Here is a 22,096-nt window from a genome sequence, read left to right as displayed (position 1 = left end):
ATGTTAGCAATCATGCATCATGAAATTTTGGTGTCTACAGTTAGACATGCACAAATTTCTCTCTAGTTGCTTGCTGGCAAGTTGCTATTGCTAGATCTTTGTGTTCTCATTGGCAAGTTCTATTCTAGGAGCCTTTAGTTATTGTCAATGGGTTCACCCTTAACAAAATTAAAGATACTGCATTTGTTCCTTATATTAAGTGTGACCAACAATTAAGTAATTTTATGAAAATCAAGACACTTATTAATTGTATATTGGGAATGCAAGGAATCTTTTAATGAATATTTCATATGAATTTACGAGAGCCTTTTGGTGGTTATGATTATTTTTAAAAGTTTCTGACAGTATTCTTTTAAATTTCAAGGGTAAAACATTTGCTGAATTTGTTCCCATCTACCCAAAACTGTAAGACTTGACACATGTTACCCACTGGATCATTACCCCAAATGCTGTCACCGGGTCATTTGTTTTGTTTGTATATGGTGCAGCCACCCATGTGCATGCAAATGACTACAACAACAACAACAACAACAACTACGCCTTCATCCCAAAACAATTGGGGTCAGCGATATGAACCAAAAAAGAAATTCATTTTGGGTCTTCCACATGAATCCTTTTCCTCCAATCATTTCTATCCAACGCCATGTCCTCGGTGAGGTTCAAAGCATTCATATCCTTTCCTATCATCTCCATCCAAGTCTTCCTAGGCCTACCCCGACCTCTTTTAACTAATATATTTTCCCATTTCTCCAACCTTCTAACTGGAGCATCATTAGGCCTTCGCCGAATATGTCCAAACCACCGTAAACGATTCTCTCGCATCTTATTTTCAATTGGTGCAACACCTACCTTCTTACGTATCTCTTCGTTCCGAATCTTATCTTTTATTGTATTTCCACACATCCATCTAAGCATCCGCATCTCAGCTACACTCATTTTTTGAATATGATGTCTCTTGGCAGCCCAACATTCCGTACCATATAGTAAAGCGGGTCTAATAGTCGTCCTATAAAACTTTCCCTTCAACCGCAATGGCATTCTACGATCGCACAGCACTCCAGTAGCACTTTTCCATTTCATCCACCCAACCTTTATCCTATGATTTACATCTCCATCAATTTCTCCATACTTTTGAATGATGGATCCCAAATATTTGAAATAATCATTCACCGGTATATCTTGCTCACCAAGCTTCACTACACTCCCATCACTACTTCGTTGCTTACTAAACCGACATTCCATATATTCAGTCTTACTCTTACTCAACTTAAAACCTCTAGCTTCCAATGTCTGTCTCCATAATTCTAACTTAGCATTAACCCCAGTTCTAGACTCATCAATCAAAACAATATCATCAGCAAACAACATACACCACGGTACATTTTCTTGGATTGATCTCGTAAGCTCATCCATCACTATCGCAAATAGGAAAGGGCTTAAAGCAGATCCTTGATGTAACCCAACCGTTATCGGAAAATTGGTTGTCACCCCTCCACAAGTGCGGACATTGGTTACTACTCCTTCATACATATCTTTAATTATACTAATGTACTTGAGAGAAACACCTTTCTTCATCATTGTCCACCAGAGAACGTCCCTAGGTACTCTATCGTATGCCTTCTCTAAATCAATAAAAACCATATGCAAATCTTTGTTCCTCTTTCTATATCTTTCAATAAGTTGTCTAAGAAGATGTATAGCTTCCATAGTTGATCTTCCAGGCATAAAACCAAATTGATTCTCCGATATCATGACAACCTTCCTCAACCTAGACTCAATCACCCTCTCCCAAAGTTTCATAGTATGACTCATGAGTTTTATACCACGATAGTTTGTGCAATCTTGTATATCACCCTTATTCTTATATAAAGGCACCAAAGTACTCTTCCTCCACTCATTAGGCATCTTATTTGTTCGCCAAATCAAGTTAAAAAGATTTGTCAACCATTCTAAACCTTTCTCTCCCAAGCATTTCCAAGCCTCGATAGGTATACCATCTGGGCCAACTGCCCTTCTTGATTTCATTTTCTTCAAAGCCTCTGCAATTTCTTTCTTTTGAATCTTGCGCATGAAGTCACGATTTATCTCATGAAAAGGAATGGAGAAGTCTCCAAGATCTTGAGCATGACTATCATTAAATAGCTTATCAAAATAATCTTTCCATCTTTCCTTAATCTCCTCATCTTTGACTAAAACCCTTTGCGTTTCATCTTTGATACATCTAACCATACCCAAATCCTTCGATTTCCTATCTCTCATCTTTGCAAGCCTATAAATATCCTTCTCGCCTTCTTTGGTATCCAACTTGTCATAAACCTCCTTATATACCTTAGCCCTCGCGTTTCGAACAACTTTTTTAGCTTCCTTCTTTGCTATCATATACTTCTCCAAATTCTCATTATCACGACTCTTACTTAGATTTCTATAACACTCTCTTTTAACCTTAATAGCTAATTTGACATCCTCGTTCCACCATGATGTATCCTTACCTAGTGGTGCACCGCCTTTAGACTCACCCAATACCTCCTTAGCTACTTTTCTCATACCACCCGCTATCTTATTCCACATTGATTCTGAATCCTCCTCGAGACACCAATCAACTTCCTTAACTACCTGCTCTACAAACATTCCTTGTTTAGCTCCTTTCAGTGCCCACCACTTAATTCTAGGATCTATCCTATGTCTATCCCTTTTGCGGCATTGTCTAATTCTAAGATCTAAAATTAAGACTCTATGTTGTGTAGCTACACTTTCTCCTGGTATAACCTTACAATCGATGCAACAACCCCTATCTCTCTTTCTAAGTAGGAAAAAATCTATTTGACTCGTATTAACCCCACTTTTAAATGTTACTAGGTGAGACTCCCTCTTCCTAAACCAAGTGTTTGCTAAGATCATATCATAGGACAAACAAAAATCTAAAATCCTTTCTCCACTTTCATTTCTTTCTCCTATACCATAGCCTCCATGGATATTCTCAAATCCATCCCTACTAATGCCTACATGTCCATTAAGGTCACCGCCGATGAAAAGCTTTTCTCCATAAGATGTCTCTTGTACTACTCCATCTAAATCTTCCCAAAATTGATGCTTAATGGAATCATCTAAACCTACTTGAGGTGCATAAACACTAATAATATTAATAATATCCGTACCTAATACTAATTTAATAAGTAAAATTCTATCACCCTTCCTACGGACCTCAACTATAGGCCTGAGGACATTTCACTCTCTCTACTGCGTATGATTTCATACAACATTGGGCAGGTACTTGTAGACTTCAAATTATATGTTTTCAATTGAATTGGATCTATATTGCTATCCTTGATCTGGCTGTATAGGATATGAAACTTTGAGATATTAATACAAGTATTTAAACTAATGTGTCTTTTCCGGCAATATGAGTGGTTCTTGTGAATATAGGGTTCTGGTGTATAGTGATGAATATGCTTTTGGATGACCATGTGACTGCAGTATGAGTTGGTATTCTTTATTAACTGGCAATAGTAGCACTGACAGTAGTTTGAGGAGTTAGAGATAACAGTGTTTCTGCTTTCCCTGCTTGGCAGGTTGTTCCACCAATTCAACTCTGTCTAGAACGAAGTTTAGAAATATAGCTTGTGAAGTGTACTATTGGATGTATAATTCTCTTCACTGCCTTTTTCAAAACAATAAAAAAATATTCACTGGTTCTTCATTGAAACCAGACAGCTAGGAATAAATTTCAAAGTGTTTGGTAAACTCGTCATTACTATTCGCCTCCTGCTCCTAGAAATGCCATGGATTGTTTCCTTTTAGCACATTAGTGGTAAATCTCGTTCACTACAAGTATTTGTCTGTGCTTGCAGGAAGGACCTTTATTTAGGTATGAGTAAAATATAATATGCTGAAAACAAAGGCTACGTAGCCTACGTGACATGCTTGGATTTGTAACTCTCAGTATGTTATATTAATTAAATATTGGGTTGGATTTTGCCAAGAAAACCAACTTTTGTAAATACCCAAGGAAATTTTATAGCTTTCAATACTGTCAGAAAGTTGAGTTACATTTAGATATGCAACTCTATGAGGCTAAACTCAATTTTAATCCTCTGCACTCTATTGCATTTTTAGAGAAGGCTTCCTTTGTAACATAATTGAGAATAAATTTGACAAAAGTCAACGGTTTTTCTCTGGCCTCCCATTTTACAGGCGTCTATAGCCATTTGACAGATCTTGCTTTCCTTTTAAGACTGACCCCCCCCCCCCCCCCAAGTTACATGACATTTTCTGTGATGTTGGTGTTAAAGCTTATCAGAGAATGATAATTCTCCTTTTAAAGGGTTTTTCTCTGAATCAACACTGGAACTAGGCTTGTTCTACAACTTCTAAACATTCACACACACACACACACATTTGAAACCCTTCCACTTGTAACAATTTGAATGATGGATACTTCTCAGATCTGTACCATATGCTTAATGTTATATTGTTTTGACTTCTCATCTGTATTTAATGTGTCTGCATGTAGTTGCGAATCTGAGTTCTTATTCATACATGAAGCTTTTTCCAGTATGAGTCTTGATTATTTCCTGGTAAGATGATCGTTTGCTTGTTCTTTCTGTTTGTTTGCTAGATTTCTCGCTTGATTGCTCTACTGTATGGGCTCAAGAGGATCTTTTTTGGAGGATTTTTTATACAAGGCCATGCATACACTATGGATACAATTTCTTTTGCAGTTCATTTCTGGTAAATTTTATGCTTATAGTAAGCTTTTGGACTTTTAGAACTTGTCCATTTTATATGTTATGCTAGTGCCAGTGGGCTCAACCTAAGTGAATAGCAAGAAAATAGGCTTTCTAAAAGTCTATGTTCACTTGTAAGTTGTAATACTTGGCAGAGCATGCCTTTACATTGTATTAAATTTGTTTGACATATGTCATATTAGGTCAAAAGGTGAGGCAAAAGCAATGTTTTTACGCCACGAAGGATTTTTGGGTGCTCTGGGTGCATTTATGAGCTGTGACAAATATGGACTTGAGGATCTGATGGCTCATCAATTTGTGGAAAGGTTTCCAATGGGTACTGTGGTAGCAAATCTCCCTGTTCCACCTCTTGGAGATCTGAATGAAAAAGTGAGTGGAGATGATAATCATGGTAACTTAAAATTAAGTTAATATATGCTGATTATTTTTCAAAAGCATTTTAGGCAGTATCATCTGTGTCAAAATGTCATTCTTCAAACAGGCTAAAATTTTATTTGCATTTTGTGCATTTGTCTAAGGCCTTGGCATTCCTTGAGCTACTGATGGACTGGTAGGATTTTGTTGCTATAAGTTGGAGCATTTTCTTTCTTTACTGTTATTTGTTACCGCTGGTTATGATTTATTCTAATGCCTATTTTTTGCCTGCACATGAATATGGTGATAAAACATTCAGATTTCATGGTTGGAGAAGTTTGTTCAGAAGGGTACTAAAATCACTGCACCTGTTCCTGTGGCTCCACCTGGTACCACAGGACTTGGTGGCTTTGAGAGGCCCTTCTCCAAGGGAAGCTCCCTACGTTCAGATGCAAGTGCTGCTTTAAATGTTGGTGTACTTCATCTTGTTCCATCACTGGAGGTGTTTCCACTGTTGGAAGACCCAAAGATGTATGTGAAACTTATTGCTTCTAGCTGAGTCATATCTGTTGTTTTAAGAAGATTTGTGGACCTTTATGAATGGTTGGAAAGAGGCTCTTCACACCTCACATTTACTCCTTGTATAATTCTATGTGAAGATATGCATTTACTACAAGATATGCATTTATCCAACCTTTTTTCTGGTTAGAAGAAATGAAGCACTGCAGTCCACAAAAAGCTGATGTATAAGTTATAGAAATAGCGTACCAAAAACTAATGCTTATGATTTGGCCAATTAGTACACTTTTTAAGCTCATGAGGCCATAGACAATGCCTGTGGTTGATGCATGACATAAAGCAAACAAAACAGCCAACTAAACCAACACTTACTTCCTCCTAGGTAATAGTTGTTCTTTAACATCTTTATCTGTAAGGCTCACTTAGTGACGTGATGATGGCTTTGAAACTCTCTCTCTCTCTCTCTCTCTCTCTGACACACACCCACATAGGCACTCATATTCTTTGCTGATATAATAAAGTAACACAGTACGATCACAGTGATATTAGCAACATTGCAATTCTAGGTTCTGCCTCAAAGGAAATGACCTCAGAACCATTGGAAACATGTTTTTTCCTTTCCTTCTAGACAAGTGTAAGCGTTATGTAGTTGAGGGTCCTTGATTTTGGGTTGAAAACCTAAAGTTCTGGAAATTCTTGTGTTAATAATGAGTCAGTTTTTTAAGAATGTGAGTCTGCATGTGTGCATGTGTGCATGTGTATGCTTGTGCACGTTGTGTCCCACAAAAATACTTGGTTGCATAAAAAACCTCAGGCTTCTTGGGACTTACTCTCCTTGGGGTCTGATATTACACTGCTGCACAATACCTTAGTGGATCAACTCTATTACAGAAGTTGATTCCTAACTTTTTACCTCATATTATGACATACGTAAGTAAGCAGGTCTTATTGTATCCGCCAAAAACCTCAATAGTTGATATTTATGGTGCTGCTTCTATCAGCTAATATATATGCCATACTTATTTATTCATGTATCGGCTTTTATGAAGTGTGTTTTCCTACTATAGCTTAGATTTCTTAGTACTTGCAATAAGAGATTTTAGTACTAGCAGATGTGATCTTTCCTTCTCTCTTTCAAGCTAAGTGTATCATTCATGGTTTTGTGCTCAACAATTGCTAGCAGCTGTTTGTTATTCCAATAGGTTGGGCTGTGGCCTTGTTGGTTCTATTAATGCTTTATGGGGCAATTTGGGCCAACAGCAGTCCTAGCTGCACTACTCTTCTATTGCAAGCAGGATTGAACAAAAATATGCCAAGTTAAAGAATTAGTCGACAACCAATTAAAAAAAGTGGTTTAATGAATTAACTAAGTTTTTCTTAAGAGTTGCTGAATTGCCCTCCGGGGTCCAATTGTTGTGATTATTGAATGGTTATTAAATGCTTATTACTTGGCATGCATTTATGAAGATCAAATTCAGAAAGCTTTATGAGCTGCATATACCTTCCCTTTTATTCTTGATGTTGTAATTCCCCTTGTTCTTGCATTAATTCTTTCAAGCTTAATCTCAAAGTCAGCATGAAATGTTATTTACATTTCAAAAAAAAAATTCCACAGGTATGAGCCAAACACCATTGACCTTTCTGATCATAGTGAACTTGTGTAAGCAACTCTGTTCATTTTCCTGCTGTCTAAAGAGCTTAGTTCATCTGTTTTTCACAATTATAGACAATTTATATGATCATTTAGTAACTTCTTTAATAAGTGGTTTAACTTACATATAATTCTGCTTTTCCCTGTAGGTATTGGTTGAATGTCTTATCGGAGCATTTACCTGACCTTGTCGATAAGGTAGTTTCGTATCTCTTTCTAATTTTTTGTGGACCACATGGAAATTGCTGCAGAATTACCTTTTCTTGTACTTCTATTTGTTATCGTGTATGGAAATTTATTAAGTTTCATGGTTTGCGAGGGTTAAATTTGCACTTCCTTATCTATACATATAACTATATCATATTGACATGAACAACACATCGAACATGGATGACGATTTTACAAAAGGAGGACACTGGGAAGCGTCTATTTATTTCATTATATGTTTATGTATAATACCTGTTTGGTTTTTATTATGCAATTATGAATTATCGAGTCACAGTTCAAAATCATTAAAGGAAATATTGATACGTCAGTGACAAATTATAAGAACTGCAAGTAGCAGCAACAAAATAAAGTCTCATGATCATGAAAGTAAAGTAGATTAAGTTATGGTCATAGAATTGAGCTTATTTGTATAAGTGTTGATTCTATGAAATTAGGTTTATTAATGGGTTGGATATGGGCCAGAATCTGACTGACCTAAAGGTATATTAGGCTCAGTTTGGGAGATAGTAACTGTGAGGATTTGATGAAAATAACTTAGAAGGAAATGGCTAGAAATGGTTTTGGAAAGAATTAGAGGAACCCATCTTTTTTGGTGGCACATTCAATTCTTTCACGGATTCAGGCTACACAATTTTCTTCGTTTCAGTATCTTGTTTTGAGACATCCCTTTGTTCACATAGTGTGTGAGGAAGAATATATATATATATATATATATATATATATATATATATATATATATATATATATATATATATATATATAGAGAGAGAGAGAGAGAGAGAGAGAGAGAGAGAGAGAGAGAGGTAAAACAAATAAAGAGTTGGTAAATAGCAAGATTTACCATCCTTATTTACTGACCAGAAGTTTTACATTTCAACTGGAATCCTTCAGGGAGAAAGATTTGTCTAATACCTAATCTCTGTGAAGGAAACCAAAATTGAAAGAGTAGGAAATGGCTGACATGGCCTGCCTCCCTATTTTCATGAATCTAGCAGTTCCACCTTCCCAAACAGGTTAGACGGCAGTCCATATCAGCTATTTCTCTCTGATGGATATCATTTCTCTTAAATTACCACTTTCCAAGCAGACCCTTAAGGTATTTTGGTAGAAGAATGGAACTGGACAAGATGGGACTGGATTTGGGAGTCTATTTATGGACCCAGCTATATAGAGGTCTGGATTGAGGTTGTGGACAATATTATTCGTAGGATATACAGTAAGATATCCAGCCCAACCAATATCAGGTGTTCAATCTGACCTGATATGTTTTCTTTCCATGGATAGGTGAAAAGTGGGATTCGAGCTCAAATCAAGTGTATCACAACACTAGCTGGCTGCTGTGGTCCCATGCTTGTTAGTAATGTTGTTATTAGAGAAATCCTGATATTGTATGTTTCAGTACAACAAAGTCAGCTCAATATAACCCAAACCATATTGTATAATCTATGTGTATAACTGGTTTGGGATCATGAAAGGAAATATGGTTGGATATTGGATGTTCCATATGCGACATGACAAATACCTGAACCCAGAGCTTAACCCACCTGTAGTATATATGGACAGGTTGAATTCAACCTGGGTGTCAATCTGACCTGTTGGCAGCCTTACATTGTGTCTTGGCATGTTTGGTGTGTGTTGTTGTGACATGTCAACATAGGAGTACAAGCTGAGTGAAGTGTTTATATGACGCAGCTTGATAGATGATTGCATGTGGTCAAATTTAGTGCATTGAGACAGAAAGCTCTCTGATCCAATGTCTTGGTGTGTGTTATGTGCTTTCAACATGTCTTCTGAGCTTTCTGATCCAATGTCTTGGTATCACTGTATTTACGTACAACTTATATCGATCTATAGTTTCATTTATTGAATTAACTAGTAGTTTTATGACCTATCTTCTCCTTGTTCTTACTGCCTACGTATTTCTCATGAGTATTTTTTACTATGTATAAACTTGGTGCAATCCATTTGGTTTTCTAACCTAAAGATTTTAGTTTATGATTGTTTTTCCATGTGCCGTGGTGTATGTTGTTTGCTGATGATATTGTTTTGATTGATGAGTCTAGAGCTGGGGTTAATGCTAAGTTAGAATTATGGAGACATACATTGGAAGCAAGAGGTTTTAAGTTGAGTAAGAGTAAGACAAAATATATGGAATGTCCGTTCAGTAAGCAACGAAGTAGTGATGGGAGTGTAGTGAAGCTTGGTGAGCAAGAAATACCGGTGGATGATTGTTTCAAATATTTGGGATCTATCATTCAAAAGTATGGAGAAATTGATGGAGATGTAAATCATAGGATAAAGGTTGGGTGGATGAAATGAAAAAGTGTAACTGGAGTGTTGTGCGATCGTAGAATGCCATTGCGGTTGAAGGAAAAGTTTTATAGGACAACTATTAGGCCCACTTTACTATATGGTACGGAATGTTGGGCTGCCAAGAGACATCATATTCAAAAAATGAGTGTAGTGGAGATGCGTATGCTTAGATGGATGTGTGGAAATACAATAAAAGATAAGATTCAGAACGAGGAGATACATAAGAAGGTAGGCGTTGCACCCATTGAAAATAAGATGAGAGAGAATCATTTACGGTGGTGGACATATTCGGCGAAGGCCTAATGATGCTCCAGTTAGAAGGATGGAGAAATGAGAAAATATATTAGTTAAAAGAGGTCGGGGTAAGCCTAGGAAGACTTGGATGGAGATGATAGGAAAGGATATGAATGCTTTGAACCTCACCCAGGACATGGCATTGGATAGAAATGATTGGAGGAGAAGGATTCATGTGGAAGACCCAGAATGATTTTCTTTGTTGGTTCATATCGCCGACCCCAGTTGTTTTGGGATGAAGGCGTAGTAGTTGTTGTATTGTTTTTCCATGAACATCTCTTCATGGTGTCATTTTTCCTAAAGTACCATGATAAAATGTGATACTGATAGGCCAAAAAAAAAAGAAAAACATTATGATGAATTGAAAATTTCATGATTTTTTTATTAAAAACAAATCCATCTTGGTATATTCAGTATATTGATGTTATCTGCAGAAAAAATTCCTAGTTGATTTTTTTTTCACCTATTTATTCATTTTCTTACATTATTAAAACCTGGAAAAACCAAAAAAATATTATGAAAACATGGTTGCAAAACATCATTTTAACATTTGTCATTGAGCATCTATATATATTCATGTCAAGCCCGCGTGGTTCCTCTTTGCACATGATTTTTACATCAAACTGCAGATAACAATCTAGTATTTTTCTTCTGCAATTTTGTTAGGTATACATAAAATATTTGTTGCTTTTCTCCTTGTTTAACAGCCACAAGCTTAATCGTTGATTGACCTTGTAGGCAACAGCCAGTGAAGGTAGGACGGATGATGCAAAAAGGAGAGGGGTTGCATTTTCTAGTGCATTTTCTGCACACTTGGCCAGGTAATATTACACTGCAGTCATCTTGAAAGTCGACTGTTGGTTGGAAGCGATTGGCTAAGTTAGCTATCTTTATTGTTAATGAAATAGCGATAGTAAAGCTGATTCATATGCAGACAACTCGGAATGTGATATCATATAGTATGTAGACATTGTTATATGTCATGTTTTCAAAATGTCACAATTAACAGGTGTCCATTTGTTTGATTGATCCATCCAGAGTTCCATCAATCTAATGCACAACTGCTTTGATTCAGTGAGTTAGAATAAGTTTCAGCACAACCTTATTACAATTTGGAAAAAGAATTAAACACAATTTGGATAACATGTTGACAGCCAAATCTTGCTATCTTGTGGAGTCTTTGGTGTCACCACTCATTTAAGTTGTGCATGTATATATATATATATATATATATATATATATATATATATATATATATATGTTTCATATTGTACATATATACATATATATGTATGTATTCATATATATATTCATATGTATGTATATATATTCTATTCACAATGATGTAATAGGTAATACCCTCTTAAGGGTATTTTTGTCATTTCACAAGTATTGTAATAGGAAGTGCACATTAGTACATTTACTTTATTCTTTTATTTTTGTCCTTTTTATGTTTTTATAAGGGCTATTTGGTCAAATAATAAATAGAGTTGTTGGGTTCTTTTTTGACTAGTCAATATAGTTGTTGGAACAATCTAGCAACTCTATTGAGACTGCCGCTTGTGTATAAATAGGAGCTTTGTCCCCCTTCATTCTCTAATGCTTTTCTTAAGCATTTATGCTCAATAAAGATGAATATGTTTTATGTTTTTCTATTTAGCTCTTTGATGTCTTATATGCCCTTAGTGCTTGTGTTGTGCATTTGTGTTCTTGTGTTATCCCTAGTGGACTTGTGGTTGATCACATTGCATTGTGCTTTTGTATGCACTTAGTTGGCTTGTATTTATCTTCCGCTCATTTTATTACATGGTTTTAGAGCCAAGAAATTCTTCTTGGCATTTTGCCTTTTTGGGTCTTGGGATTCTTTGGTTCGAGTTCGTGCTTCGTGAAAGATTCATGATCATTGTGTGGCTTGGATTCAAGAAAAATCTTGACCCTGTATGTATCTTATATCTTTAAATATTTCTTGTGTTATCTATTTCATGCATTATGCATGAGGAAGCATATACATCTTCTTAGACAACTTATTGAGAGAAATAGAGAGAGGAACAAAGATTTGCATATGGTTTTTATTGATTTGGAGAAGGCATACGATAGAGTACCTAGGGATGTTCTATGGTGGACAATGATGAAGAAAGGTGTTTCTCTCAAGTACATTAGTATAATTAAAGATATGTATGAAGGAGTAGTAACCAATGTCCGCACTTGTGGAGGGGTGACAACCAATTTTCCGATAACGGTTGGGTTACATCAAGGATCTGCTTTAAGCCCTTTCCTGTTTGCTATAGTGATGGATGAGCTTACGAGATCAATTCAAGAAAATGTGCCGTGGTGTATGTTGTTTGCTGATGCTATTGTTTTGATTGATGAGTTTAGAGTTGGGGTTAATGCTAAGTTAGAATTATGGAGACAGACATTGGAAGCAAGAGGTTTTAAGTTGAGTAAGAGTAAGACATAATACATGGAATGTCGGTTTAGTAAGCAACGAAGTAGTGATGGGAGTGTAGTGAAGCTTGGTGAGCAAGAAATACCGGTGGATGATTGTTTCAATTATTTGGGATCTATCATTCAAAAGTATGGAGAAATTGATGGAGATGTAAATCATAGGATAAAGGTTGGGTGGATGAAATGGAAGAGTGCAACTAGAGTGTTGTGCGATCGTAGAATGCCATTGCGGTTGAAGGGAAAGTTTTATAGGCCGACTATTAGGCCCACTTTACTATATGGTACGAAATGTTGGGCTACCAAGAGACATCATATTTAAAAAATGAGTGTAGCTGAGATGCGTATGCTGAGATGGATGTGTGGAAATACAATAAAAGACAAGATTCGGAACGAGGAGATACGTAAGAAGGTAGGTGTTGCACCCATTGAAAATAAGATGAGAGAGAATCGTTTACGGTGGTTTGGACATATTCGACGAAGGCCTAATGATGCTCCAGTTAAAAGGATGGAGAAATGGGAAAATATATTAGTTAAAAAAGGTCGGGGTAGGCCTAGGAAGACATGAATGGAGGTGATAGGAAAGGATATGAATGCTTTGAACCTCACCGAGGACATGGCATTGGATAAAAATGATTGGAGGAGAAGGATTCATGTGGAAGACCCATAATGATTTTCTTTTTTGGTTCACATCGCCGACCCCAATTGTTTTGGGATGAAGGCGTAGTTGTTGTTGTTGTATGCATGAGGAAGCACCCATTTTTCTTATCTTTATATATATATATATATATATATATATTTGTTATTTTTATTTTAAAAAAAACTTTAAATGTTTTTAAATTATCGCTGGACTTGTTCTTATTAAATATCTTATAAGGTTTATTTGTTTAACCTTATGAAATTATATATATGTATGTTTTTTTTTAAATCATGTTTGAATCATAATTTTTCAAAACTTTCTTCATTTAATATATATGCATATAATCTTGTATGCTTGGGCATGTATTGTTGGAATTTAGATGCTTTATTTGAACAAGTCATGATTATAAATGTCAAAACATGTTCGTATTTATTATTGAGCTTTGTTTTATTTATTTTTTTTTGAAAATTTATCATATATTTTAAAATAATTTGAGATATTTTAAAATAATGGTGTTGTGTGTATTTTACAAGTATGATCTTATAAAATTTTGCTTAAACTTGTGTTTAATTTTTCTCTTTACTTTTTGTGTATGAAAAGTAGCATATGAAATGTTAAAAAATATGATATAGCTTATGAATAAATAATTTTTATATTGATATTTGATCTTTATGTACTTGTGATTGCCTTACATGATGAATACGATTGTCTATCCGTGCATAAGGTATTGAGCATAATTTCTTATGAGAATTCATTCACTTTAATAAATGCCTTTTATGTAGTTATGATATTGGGTGTTTTTCTTGGTAATCTTTTTTTGTGGTACTTATGATTATGTTATTTTTTTAGTCTCATGGTGTTATTTTACATGTTTTGCATATGATTTAAATATTATGTTGCATACTTAGTTTTTAATAAAATATTAAGTTAAGAATCATGAAAAACTTTTTTATTTCATACTTATTTATAAAATATAAATTTTTATATCGGCCCTTAGTGCCTTAATTTATCATTTGTATGCATGCTTAACTATGTTCCTATTCATATCTTTTGTATAAGATATGTGGCTTTAAGTTATTTAAATTATTGCATATACATGAGTTATTTTTATCTTTTTATGAGTATCCATGATTAGTTGTACACAAGGTTAAATTATTGCATATACATGAGTTTCTCGCAATGATATCGTTGCTTTTTCCTCCACATGCACCTCATTCCAGGTTAGTTTAGATGTTCACTAAGGTATTTGCAGATCTCTAATGGAGGTCTGAAGTACCTCAAAGGTTGGGAGGAAGAAGAAGAGATGCACTTCAATAGGGAGCAAGAGAGAGAACTAACCTTGTTAATCCTCTTCATGAGAGCCTCTATTTATAGATCTAATATAAAAGGTTAATATCTATTAATATCCTTTGTAAATAAAACAAGAAAATAAATTATGTGTCCTACCTCATTAGATTTCAAAAATTAATTAAGCTAGAGAAGAAATATGTGGACTTCTTACCCTGGCTTGGGCTCCAGTGACATGGTAACCTTCTGGGAGGCCTATAGACTCAAAGACTCAATGAAATTCAATGTTTAAATAATCGATTCAATAGCCCTCGAAACATAGATCATCGTGGTAGTTTTATATTTAATTATACACACACGGATCATCAAGAAAATTTAGTCAATGTCAAAAAACATTAATTTTTGACTTACAATTAGGCATGGACTTCGATCGATGATAAAATGCTCAAATAAACAACAATTTTGGCGTGTAGATAGTCGATTTCGATGCCCTCAAAACAAGGAACATCAAGGTTGATTCTGATTTAATAGGTGAGTCACTGATCGATCAAAATTTTTGTCGGAACAAGAATGACGTTTCGACCTTATGGGTCCAATCCAATGATGTATGATCCAAAATATTCTGAGTTATATCCAATCTAATTCATCCCTAAATTGATCCAAATGTCATGGATTATATCCATCCTAATTGTGTTAGATTCAAAATACAGTCCGATCAATTTTAAACAACCAAATTTTGAACCATATCCAAGGTGGAAAACCCAAAATAGAGGCCGATCAATTTTAAAAAATTGCATTTTTTTAACCAACCCATAACCGAAATCACCAAATCTAATCTCCTACGAGATCTACGGATCACAACGGACCTAACTAGAGTCCTAGTTCAAATTAAACTCTTAAATTTTGCCTAAATTTAACCTGATTTTAACCAGAACTTAACTTGAATTTCACTCAAAATTAAAAGTTAAAACAAAATTCATACGTGTTACAAACTTAGCTCAGACGAGCTTAGTTGTAGAGAAGAGAGAGAGAGAGGAGAGGAGAGGAGAGAAAAGAAAGAGGAGAAAAGACTTAGAAAAGAAAAAAACCTTTCTTTGCATGGGGTGCATGTAAGCTACAATGTGACACTATATACTCAATCTCTAATACCTAAAATCCCCATTACACCCTTTGTCTGACACTTAGAGACTAAAAAGAGACTAAGACTCAACAAAAGTAGAGTAAAACGAGCCAACAAAAAAGACTAAAAGACTATCATGCACATTTTGTGCTCAAGGCCAAAGTAGCTGAGCCATGTGCCTATTGCTCAAGGCTTGTACAAGCCGAGCCTATGCAGTAAAGGGTGCCTCTAAAGGTCGTATCACTGGTTGCCTCATGAGTGGCTTATCAGATTCTTTTGCGTAGCTGCAAATGTGAGAAATCAGATGTGGGAGTCACCTTACTATCGTAGCAAGAGATAGAGAGAGAGGTAAGAGGGAAGAGAGAAAAAAAAATGTTGGGCGGCAATGATGTCTTCTCCCCTTTCCATTGATATTTATATGTTGTACGAGTGATACAATACAGTACAATAGTACAATACAGTACAGAAATATATTCATTTACATATACATATTTAACAGCCTCCCTCAAGTTGAGGATGATCTTCAATCATGCTCAACTTGCCCTTAAGTAACCAAAATTGATGACTAACCAATCCTTTGGTGAAGATGTCTGCTACTTGGTCTTCTGATCTGACATACGAAGCCTCAATTTCTTCTGTTTCAATCTTTTGTCTAACAAAATGCTGATCAATCTCAATGTGCTTCGTGCGACAATGATGAATAGGGTTAAAAGAAATATTAATGGCACTTTGATTATCACATAAAAGCAGAGAGGAAGAGATAGGTTCATTCAACTCTTGAAGAAGATGCCGTACCCAAGTGACATCAGCTGTCCCTGCTGCCATTGCCCTGTACTCTGCCTCAGTGCTGGATTTAGCAATGGCCTTTTGTTTCTTACTACTCCAAGTGACAATATTTGGGCCAATAAAAACACAATATCCTGAAACCGACCTACGCTCATCAGGGTCCCCACCCCAATCTGCATCACAATATGTAAGTAAACGGTGTCCTGTAGTGAAGCTTTCATCTTTGTGATAGAGCAATCCATCTCCAATAGTCCCTTTCAGATATCTGAGAATACGCTTAATACATTCCATATGACAATCAGTGGGAGCATGCATAAACTGAGATGCTTGATTTACAGCATAAGCAATGTCAGGTCTTGTAAATGTAAGATATTGCAACATACCAACAATGCGGCGATATAAAGTGGAATCATGATATAATTGGCCTTCTTTTGCACTAAACTTATGATTTAAGACAGATGGGGTGCTGAGAGGTTTACAATTAATCATACCAGTGGTGTGAAGAATGTCAAGAGTATACTTGTGTTGACTTAGAGTGAGTCGATCATCTTGTCTATCGACTTCAACTCCCAAGAAGTATCGCAATGGGCCTAAGTCCTTCATCTTGAATTTGGCCATGAGTAAAGACTTGACCAAGGCAATATGTGCACCATCACTCCCAGTGATAATGATGTCATCAACATATATAAGAACCCAAGTAGTAACATGATCATTCTTATACATAAATAAAGAATGATCAAGTATACTCTTAGAAAAGCCATGCTGCTGAATTTCCATGGAGAAACTCTCAAACCAAGACCGAGATGCCTGTTTTAAACCATAAAGAGACCTTCTCAATTTACAAACCCATGTAGCCGCATCATGTTCACTATATCCAGGAGGTTGCTCCATATACACCTCTTCCTTCAAGTCCCCATGTAGGAACACATTCTTGACATCCAACTGGCTAAGAGACCAACCATGCTGAAGTGCCAAAGTGAGGATCACACGAATGGTGCTAATTTTGACAACAGGGCTAAAAGTTTCCTCATAATCTTGCCCATATTGTTGTGTGAATCCGCGTGCAACAAGGCGCGCTTTATATCTTTCAATGCTACCATCTGGTTTACGCTTGATCTTGTAAACCCATTTGGAACCAACAACATTTCTATCAACAGGTCGAGGAACAATATCCCATGTATGACATTCATGAAGTGCTGCCATTTCTTCGTTCATAGCTTCAACCCAAGCTCGAGAATGGGCTGCCTGATGGAAAGTAGACGGCTCTTTCTCTTTGGCCACATTGGTTAGAAACAACTGAAAGTCAAGAGAAAAATTGTTGTAACTAACCCAACGATGGATAGGATGCCTTTCACGTGTGGATCGTCGAAGAGGGGGAGCCTCGTGAGATGGAGTTGAAGGGGCTCCTCGACGGGCATAAACCAAACCTGAAAACCGTGAAGGTGCATCCTGGATGATGGAGTTGTCTGCTTCAAACTGAATTGGTTCATCAACAACAGGATCTCTGATAGAGTCATATAGCAAAGTATCACAAAGCCATGGATCATAAGTAGTTTGCTCATATACCTGAGAAGTATCACAAGTGCTGAAATGGTCATCATCAAAAACAACATTTCTAGACACCTTAATCTTACCCAAAATAGGATCATAACATCTATATCCTTTATACCCATCGGCATATCCCAGAAATCTGCACTGAACTGCTCTGTCCTGAAACTTGTTACGTAAAGAATGATCCACATGGACATAACAAATGCATCCGAAAGCATGCAAATCATCATAAGAAGGGTGAGAACCGTGAAGCAAATAATAAGGAGACTGATCTCCTAATAATTCCATAGGCAACCTGTTAATGATATGCACTGCAGTGTGAAAGGCCTCAGTCCAAAGAGAGAAAGAAATATCAATATTGTGCATCATACTTAACGCGGTTTCAACAATATGCCGATGCTTACGTTCTGCTACTCCATTCTGTTGTGGAGTGTAAGGACAAGAGGAGTTACGTGTGATGCCATGGTCCTTTAAATATTCACTAAAATCATGAGATATGTATTCTCCACCACCATCACACTGGAAATAAGTGATATTTGAATTGAAAAGGTTCTGAACAAGAGCATGGAATTGTTTGAAAAGTTTGAACACTTCAGATTTAAATTTCATAAAGTAAATCCAAGTGTAACGAGTGAAAGAGTCAAGAAATAACACATAATAACGAGAGCCAGATAGAGATGAGAGAAAAAAAAATGTTGGGCGGCAATGATGTCTTCTCCCCTTTCCATTGATATTTATATGTTGTACGAGTGGTACAATACAGTACAATAGTACAATACAGTACAGTATGCTGTACAATACAGTACAATAGTACAATACAGTACAGAAATATATTCATTTACATATACATATTTAACAACAAATGCTTATTTGTATAAATCCTCTTGTATTCCAGGTGACCACTAGCTGTTGTTTTCTTAAGAAATTTTATTTCTTTTTTATACTAAAAAAAACATAATTAATATGAAACTCATTGTCTTCGAATGATTGAAATTTTTTAATATTGATATAATCTTGTATCCCATGATTCTATTCAGTTTGGTCCCTGATAGCCATAAACAAGTTTTCTTCTAAAGCAATCTCTTATTTTCACTGCACTAGATGTTTATAAAATTTTAATTATGTAAGAAAACTTGTACTAATCAAAATGGAGATTCCTCTGCTCTTTGCTAATTTTGTATCATATACATATTCAATGTATCCTCTTAGGGAAACATGAATAGTAGACATGGTAGTGTTGTAATGAAATGAGCAGGAAACAAATATAAGCCAACTAAGGGCATACAAACACACAATAATGTGCACAACCACAAATCCACTTAAGGATAACACAATAAGCCAACTAGGCTTGCACCATAATGTGAAAAAATATACTTTATTGATAAAATGCTTAGCAAGAAGCATTAGAATAAATGAGGACATTATGTCCCTATTTATACACAAGAGAGGGAGCCTTGGGAGCTTCCATAGAAACATTGGGAGCTCCCAATGGCTATATTTGTAGCCGTTGGGAGTAGTCCCAACGTCTCTACGGGTAATTTCCATAGAGCCCCTTATAATACAAAAAAAAAAATACGTTTATTAAAAACCAAAAAACTGTCTAACTAACCTATTCCTTACCTAGTTAGAATATATATAATTCCCAACAAGAGCATTTTGGTCATTTCATATTTAAGAATATATATAAATACATATTTAAACATTCATTTTTTAACACTCCTCCTCAAACTTATGGTGTATACACTGAAAGTTTGTTAAGTAAGAATATAAAATGAGGTGTTGCAAGAGCTTTGGTGAAGAAGTCGGCAAGTTGATACTCAAAAGTAACATATGGAAGCTCGATGATTCTTTTTAAATATTTATCTTGTACATAATGACAATCCATTTCGATATGCTTGGTGCACTCATGGAAGGTGTGGTTGTTGACAATGTAGATGACACTCTTATTGTTGCAACACATCTTTGAAGGTCTGTAGATGTGTATTCCCATATCTTTAAGAAGATTCCTTAGCCATACAAGTTCCATAGTTATTGTACCCATAGCTCTATATTTAGCTTCAGTAGATAACAATGAAACTTTCTGTTGCTTCTTATATTGCCATAAAATCCGAGAATTCCCTAAAAATATACAAAAACCAGTAGTTGGGACCTTATCATTTGGATTTCCTCCGTCTGCATCATTATAAGCAAGCAAATCTAAATATGAGGATGAGGATAAGGATAAGAAAAACTCGTTATTTATAGAATTCTTTATATATCTCACAATCTGCAATGCATCTCTCATGTGTACGGTGGTTGGAGCATGCTGCAATTGACTTGCAGAGTGAACAACATGAGCTATGTCTGGTCTGATGATTGTTAAATAAGTGCCCCAATTAACTGGCTGTATGGAGTAAGATTGTCCATAAGTGTCCTATCTTCAAGTCTTAGTTTTGCATTAACAACTTCAGGTGTCTCCACTTTCTTGTCATTTGTAATACCAGACTTAACACAAATATCAGTTGAAAGCTTTATCTGATAAATAATATAGCTCCTGAGAGAGTAAGGAACTTCAATACCTAAAAAATATCTTTAAAATCTCAAATCAGACATATCAAAATTTTCTTTTAAAACATTTTTAATTTCAATAACTCCTTGTTCATCATTATCTGCTATTATCATATCATCCACGTATAGCAGGAGAATGACAATATTGGTACCTGTACTTGTAACAAAAAGAGCAGTATAGTATAACAATAATGAAATCCTAAATAAATCATGACACTAATAAATCTATCATACTAGGCTTTTGAGGCTTGTACTTTTAACAAAAAGAGCAGTGTCAGTATAACAAGAATGAAATCCCAAATGAATCATGACACTAATAAATCTATCATACTAGGCTTTTGGGGCTTGTTTAAGACCATATAACATTTTTCTTAATCTAAGAATTTTTTTTTGTCAATACTAAGATTTGACGCGGGGGGGGGGGGGGTATATATAAGCTTCTTCATTTAATTCTCCATTGAGAAATGCATTTTTGACATCTAGTTGATAGATAAGTTATTTTTGTATCGAAACTATAGCTATTAGGGTTCTAATAGTAGTCATCCTAGCTAAAGGGGCAAAAGTTTCTTCATAGTCAATTCTGTATTTTTGATAATAGCCTTTGGCAACTAGTCTTGCTTTATATATTTCTAGACTTTCATCACTCTTGATTTTAACTTTGAACACCCATCTACAACCTATGGTTTTCTTTTCTAACGGTAAAGTAGTTGTTTTCTATGTTTTGGCTTTTATAAGGACATCTAATTCTACCTTCATAGCTTCATTTCAATGAGAAAAGTTTTTGGCTTCATTATAATTAGATGGTTCATGATAAAAATGTAATGCTATTAGGCATGCTCTATAGTGTGGGGACAAGGAGTCATAAGACACAAACCTATTAGGTCGATTGGATGGAAGACTAGATCTTCTAAGGTTGGATTCTTCTATGGAAACATTATGGTCGACCTCTAAATTTTTGTCTAATGATTCTTCTTCAGGATAAGAATGCTTTTCTAAAGCATTTTGAGGATTATTTTCCTCATGCCGAGTATAAACATATATGCCTTCAGTAGATCTCTCATTTACTATATTACTATCTATAGTACGATGATCACAAGGTTCTATACTCTCATCACTAGGATGGTTATCATCAACATTATCACTATTTAAAATCTCATCATCATTCCTTGGAGCGAGATCAAATAAAAAAGTATAGTCTACTTCCTCTTTTTCATTTCTTTGATTAAAGTCATTCTTATTTTTTAAGAAAGTCACGTCTTTAGAAACATAAAGTTTGTTGTTAAAATCAAAACATCTATATCCCTTTTGATTTTTCCTATATCCAATAAAGACACATTCAATGTCCTTTGGGGATAATTTATCTCTTTTGTATAGGAGTACAAAACATTTACAACCATAAACCCGTAGTCTTTTGAAGTCGGGTGTTATTTTAAATAACTTTTTACAAGGATAAATATTTTGCAAGAATGATTATGGCATTCAATTTATTAAATATGTCGAAGTTAACACGACTTCGGCCCAAAAGGATTTGGAATATTCTTAGAAATAAGGAGGGTTCTAGCAGTTTCCATAATATGTCTATATTTTCTTTATGCTAGCCCATTTTGTTGGGGAGTTCT

General features: G+C 35.4%; 1 protein-coding gene across 2 annotated transcripts in view; it reads left to right on the top strand.

Moving 5' to 3' along the window:
• LOC149827093 (pantothenate kinase 2-like) overlaps nt 1–22,096 on the top strand; it is a 79,179-nt gene that overhangs the window by 42,549 nt on the left and 14,534 nt on the right. Inside the window, exons 8-13 of one of the 2 annotated variants that reach the window (XM_090019166.1) lie at nt 4,616–4,728; nt 4,928–5,114; nt 5,419–5,630; nt 7,234–7,278; nt 7,419–7,467; nt 10,843–10,925. In XM_090019166.1, coding sequence (XP_089875292.1) covers nt 4,616–4,728; nt 4,928–5,114; nt 5,419–5,630; nt 7,234–7,278; nt 7,419–7,467; nt 10,843–10,925 — 689 coding nt within the window. The remainder of the gene's footprint in view (nt 1–4,615; nt 4,729–4,927; nt 5,115–5,418; nt 5,631–7,233; nt 7,279–7,418; nt 7,468–10,842; nt 10,926–22,096) is intronic. The other variant, XM_090019167.1, reaches the window with a different exon arrangement.

Source organism: Nuphar pumila, chromosome 10 (genome assembly GCF_984573655.1).
Source record: "Nuphar pumila chromosome 10, dmNupPumi1.hap1.1, whole genome shotgun sequence".
Lineage (NCBI taxonomy): Eukaryota > Viridiplantae > Streptophyta > Magnoliopsida > Nymphaeales > Nymphaeaceae > Nuphar > Nuphar pumila.
The sequence above is the reverse complement of the archived record's forward strand: the minus strand, read 5'-3'. Positions and strand labels throughout refer to the sequence as shown.